Here is an 18,662-nt window from a genome sequence, read left to right as displayed (position 1 = left end):
GTGAATCAGTTATCCTTAGGTCCAGATGTACCAATTCAACTTTTACTAACTTCAAACAACTTATTCAAACTTATAAAACCACTCAGTCCATATAGCAACTTATCAGCAACTTAATATATTCATTCATCACTTAGCTCCTTGTTCAATATATGTCAACTAATAGTAAATAGCATGCATCACACATATATGACACTAGGATTTGATGTGGAAACCAAATTTAGGAAAACCACCAAATAACATGCTACCACTTTTCACTCTTCTGAAGTGAGCTTGGTTAAGAGCCAACTTGTTAAAGGTAACAAAACATATTGTTAGGTATGACCCTATTAAAGGATTTAATCACCCTATTAGGAGTGGCCTATTTAAAGGACTTTGGATCATTCCATTAGAATGACACCTTGATTGAAGAATTTGCAAAATGACTATTAGATCAACCTTGATTAAAAGATTTTCGCACCCACAATGGTTAGAAAGTAACAACTAGGTTTGATCTATGTAGATACGAATCACTTTGCAAATTCGAATCTCCATTTGACTCATTTGTTGGTTCATTGATTGGACTTCATTATCATCTCCTTCACTGATATTCTTGGAAACCCTTCAAGCAATCACACTTCACCAATCTTCTCACTTTTCCTCTACTACTCTATTCTTCACAAGTTCTCTACAAAATCGTCAATCAACAATGAACCAACCTTAGAAAACATCTCTAATGCCTCCTTAAATAGGTAGCCATAACTTTTTCCACTTAAACATCATCATTGATCTTAGGGTTTGGCTAGATTCAATGAATTTATCCATCATTTTATTTTTCTACTCTTTTCTTGATACTTCTAGAAACTTCTCTTTAAATCATTGTCTTTGATCGCATATCAAAATTAATCGGTGCATTTAATATGCCAGCTCATAAATCCCTATCATCTACACATTTTAACTAATCCAAAAATTCAACTATGTCAACCTCAAACTTGATTCTTTCACAAATTGTTAATTTTCTAACACTCAGTCATCGATGTATTCTTTTGCTCGATCAACACTGTGTAGCTCGGTCTCTACTATTCTGTCTCACTCAACTTACGCTAGCTCACTGGGTCTTCACTACACCTGATTGCTACTACATTTTCTTCTTCATCTTGTTCGACCATAACTAACACTCGGTTATATTGTTTACCTGTCTAACTCTTAAGTTCCTTATCTTCTACTTCAACTCCTTCATTGACCTAGTGAAACTATCACTCAGTCAAGCTTAGTGTTTTACTTGACTTCTTGTCTTCTCTTCTACACATCAACTCAACTATCTTCTTGACTTCATATGATGGTTAAACAACATATTATCTTGTTAAAGACTAATTGATCAAGTGTCCATTGTAATTTCAACATACTTGCTTCTCTTTACTCAACAACTTCACTAGTTCATCTAGTTATCTCTCTTTTCAAATCATCTTCATCAATCAACTAATATGGCACTTTACACTGTTAGTAAATGTCTCTCTAGTTGGTTTGACATCAATGATAAGATAAAAATTGTTCCAATTGTAGTTTCCAACAAAACCCTCTTAAGGTGGAGATGAGAGAGAAATAAACTTGAGTTATTCATCCTTCTACATTTAGGCTTGCATTGATATCTCCTCTTGTGCCAATCAAACCTAATCCAAGGGGTGGATCTTGGTCTTCCCCCTTCATTAATGTGTGCATTGGTCTTCTTCCATTTCATAACCCTATAATAATAAATTTAGGGTTCTTGGGTGGGTTGAGTTCCCTGGTCTCCTCTTCTTATGTTGGCCTTTCATGCAGACCATTGTTTAGTCTTTTGGCAAGGTAGCTTATCTTGTAACTAACTAATTTTTTAATCCTCGACCTCAAAAGAGGGTTTTTTTCAAGGTCAATCTTTCAAGGGACCTTAAAGAAAATATGGAGATTCAAGTGGGTAGCCACACCTTCACCCATAAGGTTCTCTATTTAAATATTCCTAGCACCTTCTATAGGTGTCATTCGGTGAAGCAAGATCAAAGATTATCCTCTAGTTTTGTCACGATCAAAGCCTCCTCCTAAGGAGTTTGGTTCTTGTCTATGGAAATAGGTTAAAAAAGTGAACAATGGAATATGGTGGTTCTAAAAGGAAAGAAATCATATACTTTAGCCTAGAAGAAACCTATCAATTCCTCTTCCAAAACAACTTTGGAAGATCCCAACCTGGCTTCTTCCTAGGTGGTATTCACTCCAATTTCAAACCTTTTCCGACAAGGGAAGGAGGCATCTTTAGGTTTTTCTCAACCATCTTGGGTCCGCACTTCACAGTCAACATCTTCTATTGGTGCTTCATAGTCTATGTGTCATTCTTGCAGCTCTTCTGGGCATACTAAGGTTATCAATAGTGGTTTAGACAAATGACAAGTCATCTTAGGGAGTGATTCTTTTCATAGCTTCAAAACTAGTTTAGAATTATTGTGCAACAATTTCTCCTCTCTAGGGGACAAGGATGAAATGGAATATTTTCTTTACATGAATTACATCTCATGGAATATTTGAGGTCTTACTGACCTCCATAGAAAGTATTATTTTTTAGATGTTCTTCAAACAATTTCTAGCCTAGATGCTCTCTATCTCCAAAAATTTAACCTTAGGGGGTGATGCTCTTCCTCGCTTTAAAACTAGTTTAGAATTATTATGCAATAATTTATCCTTTCTAGGAGATGAGGATGAAATGAAATTATTTTTTATATGAATTACATCTCATGGAATGTTTGAGGTCTTATTGACCTCCATAGAAAGTATTATATTTGAGATGTTTGTCAAAGGGTTTCTAACTTGGATGTTCTCTATCTCTAGGAAGTTAAAATTATTGGTGGCATGCTTAATGTTGTATGTCATGTTATTTAGTTGAACAACCTTATTATTTCTTCTCAGCACAAGGTTTCTCGAGATGGAGTCACTACTCTCATTTACCCTTGTTGGCATTATGTTATTATTTCTTAAGATTTTGATCTCATGTAGATAATTTTATGGGTTTTAATGTTATTAGATAATCATTCCTTTGTGGTAGTTAATGTTTATGCTCTTAATGATTTTGTTGAAGGATTAGATCTATGATGATGGTTTACATACTATTTTGCACTTGCAACTTGGATCATGTGTGGTGACTTCAATATGGTTGAGGTGGATGAAGATAAGGAAAAGATTTTGCCTTTTTTACAGATAGCTAGATAGAGGGAATCCTGGTAGAAGATGTGTAATAAATTAAGGCTTTTTATCCCAATACAAATCATCATTTCCCTAGTGGTATTTTCCATACTTAGTCTAATTATAGAGTTGGTTTTGACACAATTTTTAAAAGGCTCAATTATACTATGGTTAGTGCACAATGTTTTTCCACCTTTTCAAAAGAGGGGGAATGACATGTCATTCCCTTAGTTGACTTTTGTTGTCATAACACTTTTCTATTCTTTTTTTTTATCATTGAATGGTAGAAAACTAATATGCATGCTTCAAGAATTCAATTCTTCTTGAACATGTAATTTCTTAATCATTAACCCGCTATGGCCCACATTCAACGGGTTTGGACTCTGGAGCCTAGGCCACATTAGGATCTTTGCTGGATTAAGTAGTGGAATGATTGTATAGCTAGCACAAATAGATTCTTACAAATTTATGGTTTCCAAATTTCCATGTACAACAAGAAATCCTATGATGCCAATAACAAATATTTTTGTGTTACCACTATATCTTTGGCTTTGAATCATTTCAATTTGGACCTTCAAGTTAAGTTAGCCCACATTTGGCATAGAAAAAATTCACCAATACCTACTCAACTAGATGTGCTTAGATCATATTATGGCTTCCATGGCTTAAGGTTGGGGACAGGGCCTCTAAATAATTATTCTTGTCCATGTGGGCTTATCATACCTCCATAGGAATTAAGAAGATTAAAGAAGGTAATGTTATTCTTACCAAGCTTCCTAAAATTCTTCAAGATTTTTTTTGACATTATGAGAAGGTGTTCACAACGTAGAGAATTTGACCTACTATTGACTAAGCTATGAAATCTTGTATTATCATTGTGCCTAAGTGGCTCTTGGATGAGAAGAAGATTTTATGTGATCAAAAGATCACCATTAATGACCTTAGGGTTTATTTGGCTATTGGAATTAGTTAATGGTAAAATTGTCAAATTTTGGAACTTGATAATTCAATAAATTTTTAATCTAGAATATCGTTGGAACTATTTGATTCACCTATAATTTACAATGAAAAATGATTTTTCTACATTTGATTTCATAATTCTAAAATTGGAATTGGAATACCTCTACAACCATTTCTACTTCTAAGGTCTTCCCCATTTTCTGAACTTCGATTGAGTAAAAATGTTCAGAAGTTTCTAGAAATCATTGAAAACAATATAACTATGGATTCGTCAAAAGAGATTTTATTCAGTTAATACATGTAAGTCTTCTAGTTGTATCTCAATTATCGCCTCAAATAATTTCAAGATCTTAATTAATGAAGCCTTTAGGTTTCTTTTTCCTTCTCTATCAATTCTTGAAAATGTCTATACCTATGGACATCCTCTATCATTACTAGAAACAAGTGTGGACTACTAGAAGAATATTGCCCTTTTTGATATGTTCTCTCTCTTGTACTCAAGTAAATGAGGAGCTCCATTGAAGTTCAAATATCATGGATTTTAAGTCGTCTGTTTCAACCTTCTATTTCATGCCCTAATACATACACATTCATTCTCCAATTTTTGTTTGTTAAAATATTAATCTTGATTCATATTGCTCTAGTTCTTGGATCTTGTCAATTTCTCTCCAACTTCAAATTGTTTGGTTGATTTGGTCATCATATGATCTTGAATTTGTGTATGGAAATGACTAGTTCAAATTACTTTAGTGGGAAATAACTAGGTGGTATTACCAAAATGAGAAGTAGAACCAATAATTTATAGGCCATGGCTCTCATTGTATCATGCCCTCATTAATTTTTTAGGGAAACTATCTCTACATTTCTAGCGTATATAAATTTTTGAAAATAATGTGATCAGATTTCAAAAATTATAAAATTTCATTTAAAATCAATCTTTGTTTTAGTGGAATCATACTTGATTTTCCAATTCCACTTATTTAGACAGAAGATTCAAATCTAGGTTTCCAAGGTAAATGGAAATTAACAAATGGCTATTCTATTTTTAATATTTTGGAAACAAACTGAAGATGTCAATTTCGTAATTTGGAAATGCTGATTGTAGGTAAATTCCCACAAACAAATGGGCCCTTAAGGAAAATGCCTTTTTTATGGAAGATGATAAGGCCCCAAGATGCAATGTCTTTCCTTGTGAGTTCTACAATGCCCTTTGGCAACTTTTTGGCCCAAACCTTCACAATATTTACTTGGAAGATTATCAATTGTTGGGAAAATTTATTAACAAAGACCACATTAAGATCATTCCTAAAGTAGGGATCATAAAGACATTTTTAATTGGAGGCCTATTAATTTTCTTAACGTCTCCTACAAGATCACTTCCAAAGATTTATCTCTTAAGATATGCAATATTCGTCCTTTATTGGTTTGGCCTAAACAAGTTGGTTTCATTAAATCCTAGTTCATTCTTGATAGCATCATTATCGTTTGGTAAATTATTGAATGGGCTTGAAAGTCCAGAAAAGTTGTACTTTTTATAAACATCAACTTTGCTAAACCATATGAGTATATTGAATGGCTTTTTATTTTGTCTATGCTTCAATCTCTTGCTTTGGACCTAGATTCATTCAGGTTGTGCAGATGCTCTTTGGGGATGCTTCTTCTTGCATCAACATTAATGGCTAAGAATCTATGGATTTTGGCCTTTTCAGACCTATCCACTAGGGTTTTCCTCTAGCCCCTTGCTTACATTTTCTTGCTGTAGAAGGCTTCAGTTACTTGTTGGCTAATGTAGTCCCTTTTGGTCTTCTCAAAGGCATTTCCATGCTTGATTTGCCTACTCAACTTTCCAATGGGAACTTTGCAAATAATTCCTTTCTAACTCTCATTGAGGATGAGATTAATGACAAAGTTTCTCTTGGAAGTTTGGACACCTTTTGTCTTTCTTTTAAGTTTGTAGTTTAATGGAACAAGACTTTATGTCACAGTAAATTCTTTCTTCTTTTCTATCTTGGATTTCCCAATATGGCTAGAAATGGATTTGATATGGGGAAATATTTCAAATTCTTAGGCATTACTTTTGTCTTTCAAGTTTCTCTTGTTGACCTCTAGAATACAGTCATTGTTAAACTAAAGAAAAAATTGGACTACCAGATTACAAAACCTCTTTCTCTAAATGGAAAGTCTAGATTTTCTCTAACATTTTGGCTACTGCCCATGTGTACTATTCTTCATGTTGGGCTCCCTCCAAGGCCTCTTACATGAAGCTTGAATAACTCCTTCAGGATTTTGTATGGGCCTCTAGAACTTATCATCATAGGTGCCATAGAGTTTCTTGGGAGTATTGTTGTCCTCCCAAAGATTCTAGAGGGTGGGCTTCCTTTCAATTCAAATATAAGAACTTTCCTTATGTTCCAAAAGGATTATTCATGTGTTTACCATGGATGAGGCCTAGAAACTTCTTCTATGACACTACATTTCTTCAGGATTTCCTAATTATAGGTCATCCTAGAATGGGATTAGATTTCAAACCCTTCTTTTATGAAGGACCCAATTCATATCCAAGGTACCTTCATTGCCAAAAGTATTTGGAAACCTTGGGTAGATATCAAACCTTGGCTTCAATGGGATGGAGATGGGTTTTGACATGGGAATTCTATGAATCAACACAATCTTTATCGTCTTCTCTTATTTCTCTATAAGGTGTTTTACTTGCCAAGATTTAAGGGGTCAGTGCTCTACATTTTCAAAAATGAGGCACTAGGACTCCCAAAGATCTTTTTCCTAGATTCAAACATGGGATGATATCCAGGTCAATTTTTTCCTTGGTCGTCTATATCAGTGGACTTTTGATTTGCTTGTTTTAGCTTGGCCTATGAATTTTCTTCACAAGCTCGATATCTAATCTATTAAACTTGTGTGGAAGTATTGGAAGTGGTATCATTGGACTTCTCTTTCAAGTTATGAACCCAAAATGGGTTATTACTAGTTGATGCCACATTTTCCTATGGTAACCATTCTCAACCAATGTGTGCACTTGCAATCTTGTCAAAAAGCTTAGAGCCTTAGGTTTATTTTTGTTTGGTCCACCACCACAAAACCCATGGTTGTACACTTTGTTTGGTGTGTACTTTTTTAAGGGCTTCCCTTGGGTTCCAGACTCAAACATTTGGGGGTTCCTAATCTCAAATGTTGTTTTTGTGGGTAACCAAAAACCTTTCTTCATATTTTCTAGTTTTGTTAGTGAGCTCAACAATATTAGAGATGGATTCATAATTTTTTTAGACTATTTAGGCTTACTCAGTGACCCTCCTAGAGTCCCCCTCAAATTCTCTTAGATTTTGTACGCTTTCAAGATAGAGAATCAATTCCCTTTTTGGAAGGATAGGAATGATGCTATTTTTACTCACAACTTTCTTGACATAAATGTCTCTATGTATACTAAATCTTGTATATGTAAAAATATGATGATGCAGATTCGAGTTTAGGCTAATAAAGTGGCCTTGGAGGTAGCTCACTTGTAGGATTTATTATAGCATTTGGGTAATACCCCTTGTACATTGTCAAAGTTTCAATGAACTCTATTATTATTGACTGCACTCCACCTCATGGGTGTCATCATGGCTGGAACTCTTATGCATGTAAGTCCCAGACCCATTGTCCCAACCTCATTATTACTCTCCTAGTTGTGGTGGCTATGAGTGAAAGATTCGCTCAGCTTCTTTGACACATTATGACTCTTTCAAGAGGTGGTCCCAACCTTCTATTCCCCACTTTATTTGTGTTTCTTCTCATTGTCCTGATGTCAATGGAGATTCTACTTGGCCTATTAGCACCTCTTCCAAGATGTCATTTCCTCACTTGGTTCTAAAAATTTTGCGTCTAAGAAGAGATGAACGAGAAGATAAAGAAAAAATATTGAAGAGGTGGTATCTTCTAGACCACAACCCTAGCCCCCCTAATTTATGGGGTAAAGATGATCACCAGGATCCCCCCTTGGTCAGTATTGTAGTGTCCAAGATATGAACAATAACTAGGAACAAATATTCCTCTACTCAAAGATCAGACATCTCAACTAGAAGTCATACCACAACCTAAGACATCATTTAATTACCAGGCCAAAGATACTAAGTTTGAAATGGGTATGCACAATATACACACTAAACTCCTCTTTCAGACATGGAATCTACCCCAAAGACTATTATGCTAGAATGTAAACACTAGAAATGAGATTACTATAACTCCTACCGTAGGAAACAAAACCTGTTAATATTTTAGAAAAAAATATAAATGTGTTCTTGGTGGCTATAGGAACAACAGATAGCTTTGTATTTCTACCTATTGTAGGAACAATCACATTGAGTTTCTTATGAAAAAATAACTGAAAGCACAAATAGAAAACATTAATAGCTAACCTATTTGCTGAAAATGAAAGAGAGACAATTCCCTAAGCGAGACTCCTTAGGTAGTTTCCAATCAAACACACCACATTAAGATCACAACTTCATGAACTTTATTGATAAAAACTTGCACAGTACATAGAACTTGCTCACTATTACAACCTTGCTATTAGTAAACTATGAATTGCTCTATGTCTTTGTTTATCTGAGGGAGAACAAGACTTATTTATGCATATCCTAACTTCTAACTAACTATACAGCTATTCCCAAGGAATAAGGAAATACTTATTACAAATTTAATCTCTTTACAATGAAAAATGAACACGAGAAGAAAGACTAAGTTAGATCATTTTAAGAAGTTATTGAGCCATTATCCTAGATTGTTGGATCATAAAAGGCCTCCTCTTTTGGACCTGTGGAGCTTTAAAAAATGTATTAGATGGGTTTTATGCATTCCATCCAATGGAAAATGTTCTTCTATATGTTTCCTTTTCTATTTTTCAGGACTCCTTGTTTGACATGGTCCTACAACAATCTAAAGATAGCTACATATCCTCCTCGACAGTTGGCATCTGCATGATCTAATAAGTAGTCCTACAACAGTGGGTTAGTTCAACACAAAAATATCATATATAACTCATCATCCCATTCATGTGTTCATCAAGAATTAAATAGAATTAAAGAAATAATTCCTATGTCAACTACAGAACTCTTGATAATAATGGATACAAGAAAATACGTCATCTCATGAACTTAGAATTCAAAACATATTTCACACTACTTTCAAAATAGTAAGTAATTAACCATGAATAGTATAAAGACATATCATAATAGTATATAATACTTATTGGAAAAGGTCCACATATTATCCATAATTGAAATGTAAAGTCTATCCACCGATATAAAGTTCATAAAAGAGTGTCTGAAAACATGAGAAAAGTATTCTAAATATGAGCCTAACTATGCCAAAAATATGGCATATCATTCCCCTTAACCTAATATGTTGTTGGTCCCTTCGGTAGTTGGAGTTCATCCTCCTGGAAAACTCTCACATATCCACATTCATTTGTTGTCCACATCCATTTTTAGCAAAGCTCCAAAAGTGACCTTTCATTGCCTCTAGATCACGTCAATGCCTTTCCTTTGAATCCATGTCATACATGTCAATTTCACCCTTCATAGAAAGCAACGACCAAACAAGAATAGGGGGTTGAATTACTAATAGGAGACAATTCACTTTCCCTTCTAAACCATTCTATATGTATCGTTCATCTCTTATGGTAGCATCTCGAAGATGACTAGGGGAATGAGCTTCTTTCCTCTATTGATGTACTGGCGTATCTCCCCATCTGGCATAGTTGTGAATAATAGTAGCACAGAGATCATTACTAACAATACTATTATACTAATCTAGTACATTTATCCTAAGGGGTTCTATTATGGTTTGGACATTTGATTGGCCCATAACTTCTTCCAATCAAAATATATTACTTGCTTCTTCTTTGATTACTTTCTAACTAGAAGAGGTTGGATGACCTCTACATACTTGTATGAATGAAGATTCTTTACCCTAATGAACTCATTTTGAATCTAGGAGATCAAAGCATTGATATGAATGTCGCCCACAGATTATAACAGATTCCAGTATGTGTCTTGTGGTACAACAAAATCATGTAAGTAGAATTCACAAAGTAAATGTTCGATATGCTCAAGAGAATCTCTATATGCCTCATAGAACTCATAAGGAGTTTTTAGTGAGGGGTCTTTACATTTCCAAAGTCTAATCATTTGGAAATTTAAATACAATTCCTTAAGATACATTGCATATACCAGAGATGGTGATCGATATTCAAGCATTTGTAGAACTAATTTGATTACATAGTTAAAATTGTCCTTGATATTGGAAATCTCCACATCCTTGTCTTGAATGATTTTCTTCAACTTACAGATTTCCATCTCATATATGGTCTATTTATCAATTATCTCAATCTAACATTCCATCCCTATGGCAAAATTTGTTACATGAAGAGGTGGTTTGATTGTGTCTTATTTTTCTCCCTCTTCATGCATTTGCCCCTTCTCATGTTGATCATCCTGATCATGAGTTTTGGTTGGTTGTTCATTAGGGTTTATTGTGGGAATTTCTTCTTTCATCCCTTCAAACTCATTATTACCAAAGATATAATTAGCTACAACTTTTCTTGCTACATTTTCTGGTTGAACTAGATGCTTTGTTGCACTATCAGACTAAGTTTCTTGTGAAATGTGAGGTATATTTTCCTTTGAATTAAGTGGGACCTCACTAATTCCATCCCTATTTTTTTGAGCACCTCCTTCTACATGTTTCTTTTTTTCCTTTCCTTCCTCTGACATCTACACTACTCCTTCTTGAAGAGGTTCCTATGCCACTTGTTCCTACAAATGCTTTGCAAGTTCCTCCTATTCCATCCTGTCTATCCTTTAAGGAACTTATGCAATTATAATCACTTTAAGTAAATTCTCATCTAGCATTACATGATCCTCATTTTCTATAGGTACCTCCTTGGCATGTACTTTTACCCTTTCACCTCCTAATGTTGTCTGATTAATTCATCTTGTAGTTTCTCTGTAGCTTTTGCCAAATCATCAAGCTTGAGTCTCGGATTCATTTCTTCAACTAAAATATGTTCTACTTCCTCATGTACTATATGTTTAGAATGTGGTTAAGGAGAGGAGGAGACTATAGGTTATGTGGAAGAGGATTTTTGGGATGAGGAACTAGACTCCAGGTTTACAGTAAACTACACAAGTATTGTTTGGCAACGTATTCTAGTACTTCTTCTATGAGGAGTGAGTACTGACTTAGTTTTCTTGGATATGGTGGCTCTAGGAGAAGAGGTTTTCTCTTGTTGATTTTGTTTAATACCCTTCTTAGTAGTAGTTTTAGGGATTGGCTCTTGTGGAGGCTCTTCATACATTTTCCCTTTGCCCTTACAATCAGAAGGTCCAGCTTCTAAAGATGACGCTTTTGATTTTGATATGGACATTCTTTCAGACAAAGGTATGTGACCTAAAGAATCTAATAAGCCAAATGTGGAGTACTCAAATTGGGAAGATTCATATATAAGGGTTCCTAAACTTGAAAAAAATGATATTTATGGGTAAGAGGCTAACCCTTAGGGCCAACATTTTGGGGTTTAGGTCAGACCTTCTACAAACCACAAATTCCTCCCAGGTCATCTAAGAAGCATTCCTAAGTGACTTCTCTACAAGCAACTTAATTAAACACTGATGGGAAATAGAATTCACTCTGCCTTTGTTATACTCAACAAAAGAATTTTTTAAAGCAAATTGTAAAGAAACTTAGGAATATACATCAACCCCCTTATTGTAAATGAGACAATATCTTAAAATGATGAGAGTGTAAAACTAAAATTCTACCTTCACAAGTGATATACATTATGGTGTATGTTTCTTGAGGGATCCATTTTGGAGGAAGACTCGCCCTCTTCATTCCTTGTTTATCAGTATCAAGAGGAGGGTCTCTTGGTCGAGTAAACTCGACTCATACACTTCTTGCATCCTTCTTTTGAGGAAATAAATCCCCTTCTTATGGTAGACTAGTAACTTTGGCAATATGGTCAATAGAGGAATCAACTACCACTCATTTCACCTTATCCCTTCCATTATTGGATATTTTGACAAACTCCTCTACAATATCCTCATCAAACATGACCAAATTAAAAAAATAGTCAAGCCAGCCATACCTTTGAAATTTTAGAAAGTGCCCAACGTCTTGCAACAATAGATGGTGGTATGTTGGTTCATGTTTCATAGGAGAACCACCCATTCTATTCATTCTAAAATTCCCACAAAATATCCAACTAAATGCTCTTTCACATTAATTACTTAGAGAATTTTCCCAACCACAAAAAAAACTCTAATAAATTTTAGCCTATTACTGAAATTGTTGAACTACGTTCAATAAATTACTTAGGCAAGATTAGAGCTAAGTAGAGCAAAAAGTTTGAATATGTGATTGGTTTTGCAGGTAGTAAATAAGAAAGAGAGTGAATTTAAAGATAGTTAATAAGTTCACGTACAATTGTTTTGACAGAATTAAAACTATAAAATCTCCTCATATGAGGGGAATATCAATTTGTTTAATAATGACAAGCACATGTGACAACATAAGGTATAATGAGATAAGATAGTGGAAAAAAGGCAAATACATGTGAATTAATCAAAAAGATTGTAGCAAAAAATGGAAGTAATTGCTAATGTTAAATGTTTGGTTAAAATATGATAAATGAAAGAATAATTCAATATAAGTTAATTGTGAGTGTACCATTTGATGATGTGATTGATATGACTTTGTACTTGCATCTCATTCATTATAAAGAGTGATTTTAGAAAAAGGTGGTGTGATAATGAGTTGGAAATTAATGAAATGGAAGAAAGATGGATGAAGTGAATGAATATAGATGATGAGGTAGAGTGAAAAGAAATGAGGGTTAAAAGGTAACCCTTTTATTATGAAAATTTGTGTACCTTTAATTAGGGCCTCGGGAATTGAATTGAGACTCAATGCCTTTGGCTCACTTCTTGCATTTCTTAAAATTGTCTTAGAAATTCATCCCTATTAATGGGCATTTTGTAAGGCTTTAATCGGTGTACATTAACTAATAACTTAAATCTAGCATCATCAATTATGATGAGTTATACAACACCATTATCAAACACTTCAATTATCTCATAAGGTCCCAGCCATCTTGTCTTTGATTTCCTTATATCATGAATCATATAATATAGCCCAATCACCAACTTGGAACTTTTTCACTATGATATACTTATCTTTCCATTTCACTCTTTCGTTTTGAATCATCTATATGTGCTGCAAAGAAATCTTTCTTAACTCATCCAATGCATTTAGCTACATGATCCTCTTTGTTTGGGTTGTAGTAAGATTCATATCCAATTGCAAAGTTGTCCTACGAGTCTTATGCTCAAATTCTATGGGCATGACAACTTTCTTCCTGTGAACCATTTCAAATGGTGTGAATCCTGTGGTAATTTTCTAGGTTGTTCTATAGGCCCAAATAGCTTCAGGAAGTTTGTCAACCTAATCCTTTCTATGAAGGTTTACTATTTTCTTAAGGATGGCTTCAATGTCTCTATTAGTTATCTCTATCTGGTCATTGGCTTGAGGATGATAGGGTGTAGACTTCTTATGTCTTTTGTTGTATTCATTGACTAAGGTTGTAATAAGTGTGGAAGTAGATTGGGCCCTTTGATCTATTGTATTTTCTCTAAGGACTCCAAATCTAGTAAATATTTCCTCACAAAGGTATTATGCTACATTACTATCCCTAGCATGTCTCATAGGTCTAGATTATGCCCATTTTATAACATAATTAGTGTATACAAGTATGTAGGACTTACCATTTGATGGTGGATCAATAGGACCTACAAAGTCCACACTCCAGTTGTCAAAAGTTGTATTAACAACTTGTGGAAACAAGGGCATTTCATCTAATCTGGTTGGCCTACCCATCTTTTGGCATGTATGATAGTGTCTAGTGTACTTTGTTGCATTTTTATGTAATGTTGACCATAATAGCCAACATTTAGAATCTTCATTATTGTTTATTTGGCAGTAAAATGTCCACTACAAGGCTCATCATGGCATGCATGAAAGATTTCATAAGTGTCATCCTCTCTCACACATCTCCTCATGATCTAGCCTAGTTCAGTATAAAACATACAATTTGCAATCCAAGAAAAATTAAAACTTTTCTCTACCAACAATCTCTTCTCTTTAGATGAGAAATGATTAGGCGTTCTTCCTATAACCAATTAATTAGCCATATATTCATACCACAGTTGAATTGTTTGGATTGCAAACAAGTGTCACAATCATTTTGACTCGCTTCTTGAGTAGATGTAACATCTTCTAGAGAGTTCTACCTCCACCAAACCCTTTAGTAATTTACAACTTGCAAAAGGTGAAGGTCATTCTAAACATCTAATTATTTATTAAGGAGATACAAAAGAAGGCCTAGATAATTGGATTGATCTTTTTGTCTCAATCTTTGGTGAAACACTTTTCTAAATGAAAATATATAACCCTAGCCACTCTCAAACCTTTCCTCCATTAAATAGTTGTAGAAAAATTAGAGTGTAGACCTCATGAGGAATAACTAGCATGAATATTTGGATGGTTGAAATCTTTTATAGATAACTAACAAATATACTTAATAGTAAGGGAAGAGACCTAGTAGTCGCTCAAACTAACTTCGCCCACCTAGAACACTTTATTTGTATGTCAAAATTTGCCAATTTTTTGGTGAACCTCTGTAGGTGACTGAAGAGCTTAAAGCTAATGTTTAGGCATTTCTACATTTAGAAAGCTCTTTGTAGAGGCTATGGAGTGTGAAGTGGTCAAAAGGTGTCATTTTAAATCATTCACCTGATACCTGTTATGTTCACCCCCAATAGTCACTCACAAAAAAACTAGTACTTTTGGCACAAATTGACCAATCAACAACCAAGAAAGCTAAAAAAAATCAACTATTAGTACACGTGTGATTGGCTATTAGTACAAGTGTTATCGACTATTAGTACATGTGTTATCATTTTGGGGGGTTTTTTAAAAGCAGTAATTAGGGGGTATCTATAACAATATTGTATCGGTCATTCGACCCCACAACAGCTACTAGGTCTCTTCCCCTAGTTAACAAATGCACTTAATCATAGTTGACAACCATGAGGATTACCACATCCAATTCACATAACTATGCTAAATGTGCCACCGATATGTGCAAAAAATTATTATGTATTCAAGAGACTAAAAAATAGTACTCTAACTTATATAAGTTGGGCTTAAGATCATATAGACCAAACATCAAATTCTATGTATTAACTTCTAAATTTTAAGGTCAAATCCAAATATCATTATCCATCATCCATCAATCTTAAATTGGATAAATGATTGAAAAGCATTCATAACAAGATTTTTAAAAATGGTTATCTTATATATAAAAGAGGCAAACTAAACTAACTCAAATTGAGTTTCCATCTAACCACTTGATTTATATGATAATGTTAACATTCATAATCTATATCCACCTCATTTTTCCTAAATTCTATATGGACACTTCTTTCAAAATTGAAAAAGAATCCTTCACGAGTTCTACATTAGTCATTTTACATATTTACAACCAAGTTTGGTTTTTATCTAATGTACTTACCACACACACACACACACATACCTAAAGGCATAATTCATAACTTCTTTGTTTTACTTTAACATGAGAGGACAAGCTTTAGACTAAATCTTATTGGCTAAGAGCTAATAACAAAGAGGCTGTCAATTTCACCAAATTACACCCCGAGCTAAATACCTCCATCCTCATCCCTTATAATATCGGCTCTGGCACTTAGCAAGGCTCGAACCAATATGCCTTCTAAGAACCTTTCAACTTTACTATACTATAAAAGACTTTTTTAAAAGTTAAAAAAAAATCCTTATAATTACTTAATTTTCATTTATTATATTCACTATTAATATAAAATTATTTCTGTAAAAAGAAGAAAGTCCCCTCACAAACAATGAGTTAATGATTGTAGATCTTGACAAACAATGTATAAATAGACAATATCTCAAACAAATTAATTTCTATTAATATATTATTTTCAAGCACATAATGGTACATCTAATACATATAATAAATTTTAAAAATAAATAAAAAATAAAAAATAAAAAATATCTATATTAAAAATTAAATTAATATTCACACTTGAGAGATACATTAAGGTGAGGTTTGAACTTTAAATGCATGTGGAACTTCTACATGGATTATTAGAAACTGGTAATTTAGATGTTACTTGTATGATTATTATCTACTATATAAAAGAAATGCCTACAGCTATACAAAAAAATTAATAAATTTACTGCCAATAAGAGAGAATGTATTATATAAACATTAAGTTTAACATACAATAATAAATATACTTAACCTAGAATGTTTTAAAACATATGCACAAGGCAGCCCTGAGTCGATCTTGCCATAAAGACATTTAAACAGAGCATACAGTTTGATACTCTTGCTATAAAGATACCAGAGCAGTGACACACAAAAATATATACAACACGACCAGAATTAGACACAAAATCCTAGCGAAACAAGGCCAATGCACTTGCCGTAACTGGGTCATCTGAGCACGGCTCTACATTCAGATCAAAATTCCTCAACTGCTTAAACTTACCGGTTTCAGCATCTGATTCTTGGGGTGCCACGGGAGCGCTTGCACTGTTAATTGTACAACAAGTCACATCCCCAGGTGGGCTTGGCCCATCTTTCCTCACCATTTCAGCGAAGTCATCCCACTCAAAACAGGGCTTCCATGGAGATTTACCTTTGTTAACAGGACTGTCCAGAGAGCAATTCGTTCTTTTCCTTTTACAGAGCTTCCCCATTTCTTGGATTCTGTCTACCAAGCTGATAAAAGCTTGGATTTCATCTCCATTGTCATCTACTGTTGGAGAAAGTTTGGTCTCCTTTTCTTCGCTGCTCTTTTCAAAGCTCGTCTCCTTTAGTCCACTGTATTCCATGGAGAAGAGGAACAGAGGAAAATCAGACCAAGCTCTTACTTTCACCCAGAACCATCTCTACAGAGAAGCACAAGCATATGAAAAACAGGGTCACATGCAGAAACTTAAATGGAAGAGGACAAGGAGGTGAGAAGATTCCTCGAATATTTGGCTGAAGACTGACGTGAAAGAGAAAAGACCGTGTAGCAGGTACTTTGCAGAAAATGAAGCCACCGACGGGTGTAAATAGAAAGCGACCCGTTCACATGTTCGCGCACCGGACGGCTTGAGCAAGCTTAATTGTAGCAGAAGTCACGAGAAACAACCGTATGACATAAGGCGCTATGACGTCAACGGTGCAATTAATAGTTCTAAATTTTTTAATGATGGAGTCACATCTTTATGGATTACCTATGACAATTCTATATCTAAATTATAGATTCCTTTGCATTACAACAATTTAAGAGACAACTCATGTTCCGTGTTTGCATTTCCGTCGGTCTCCCGGTGCCGTTTGCATTTCCGTCAGTCTCCAACTTCTCTGACACTTCCGTCCTCTGACACTTCCATCCTCCGTCCGGCACCGGCTACGGTGCAACTTATTTGCACCGGCCGGCTGGGCAACGTCTATACAGCCACGAAAATGCACTTCCATACAAAGGAGAGGACTTAGTCAATTTTTTTAAAAGTTAGAAAAAGCAATGTAAAGGGAGTGCATTTCCGTCGCTGTATAGCCACGGGCCATCTGCCCCAACTACCGCCGCTGCCCCAACTTCTCTACCAAGTGATGGGATGGACATGTCAGGATTGATGGGACAACAAGTCATAAATATGTTTAACTGTGAAACCATTTCATAATTTTTAATAAATTACATCATATTTTATATTTTGAATTTTGAATATGGAGAAATTTTTTTAGAATAAAATTTTGAAATTGAAAAAAGATTAATTTCATAATTGAAATGAATTTAAATTTTTTTTTTAAAATAAATTGTATTTTATTTTTATTATAATAATAGACTTTATTATTGAATTTTATTTTGTGTCTTTACTTCAATAGTAGTACAACTAATAAAATATTGTTATTATTATTTTGAATATAGCATTCTAATCAACATTTAGTGTCATATTCTAATGTTTTTTAGATCACATTTTACTATGAAATAAGTACATTGTTGAATTTTTTTTAACATGTAGTTAAAAATGTACACCAATCATGTTTTTACCTAAAAGAATCTTTAAAAAAATTCTAGACACAAATAAAAAATGCACACAAATAAAGAACTCAATAGTATAACCATCTAATTTTTATAATCCAATGAAGACTCTATATCACTAAATCATGTTTCACCATCAAAATATGAACTTACTCTTCAAGAGTAAAAAAATTCTAGACACTACCATGTTTTTACTTAAAAAATCTTTAAAAGAATTTTAGACACGGATTAAAAAAAATGCACACCAATGAAGAACTTCTTTTTTCTAATGTAGAATATTTAAAAATTTTAATAAATAAAATTTGTAAGATTCCATTCGAAATGTTATAAATGAAG

General features: G+C 34.0%; 1 protein-coding gene across 1 annotated transcript; it reads right to left on the bottom strand.

The window, feature by feature from the left end:
- Window positions 1-16,478: 16,478 nt before the first annotated feature.
- Window positions 16,479-17,269, bottom strand: LOC149577412 (uncharacterized). The gene has a single exon (XM_089833729.1). It carries the CDS (start codon window positions 17,128-17,130, stop codon window positions 16,693-16,695), a length of 438 nt encoding a protein of 145 aa, XP_089689855.1. The 5' UTR covers window positions 17,131-17,269; the 3' UTR covers window positions 16,479-16,692.
- Window positions 17,270-18,662: the final 1,393 nt, after the last annotated feature.

This window comes from Cupressus sempervirens, chromosome 1 (genome assembly GCF_028749045.1).
Source record: "Cupressus sempervirens isolate cs-2001-9-10 chromosome 1, ASM2874904v1, whole genome shotgun sequence".
NCBI classification, from domain to species: Eukaryota; Viridiplantae; Streptophyta; class Pinopsida; order Cupressales; family Cupressaceae; genus Cupressus; species Cupressus sempervirens.
Note: the sequence above shows the minus strand (reverse complement) of the source record. Positions and strands in the feature narration are given on the sequence as shown.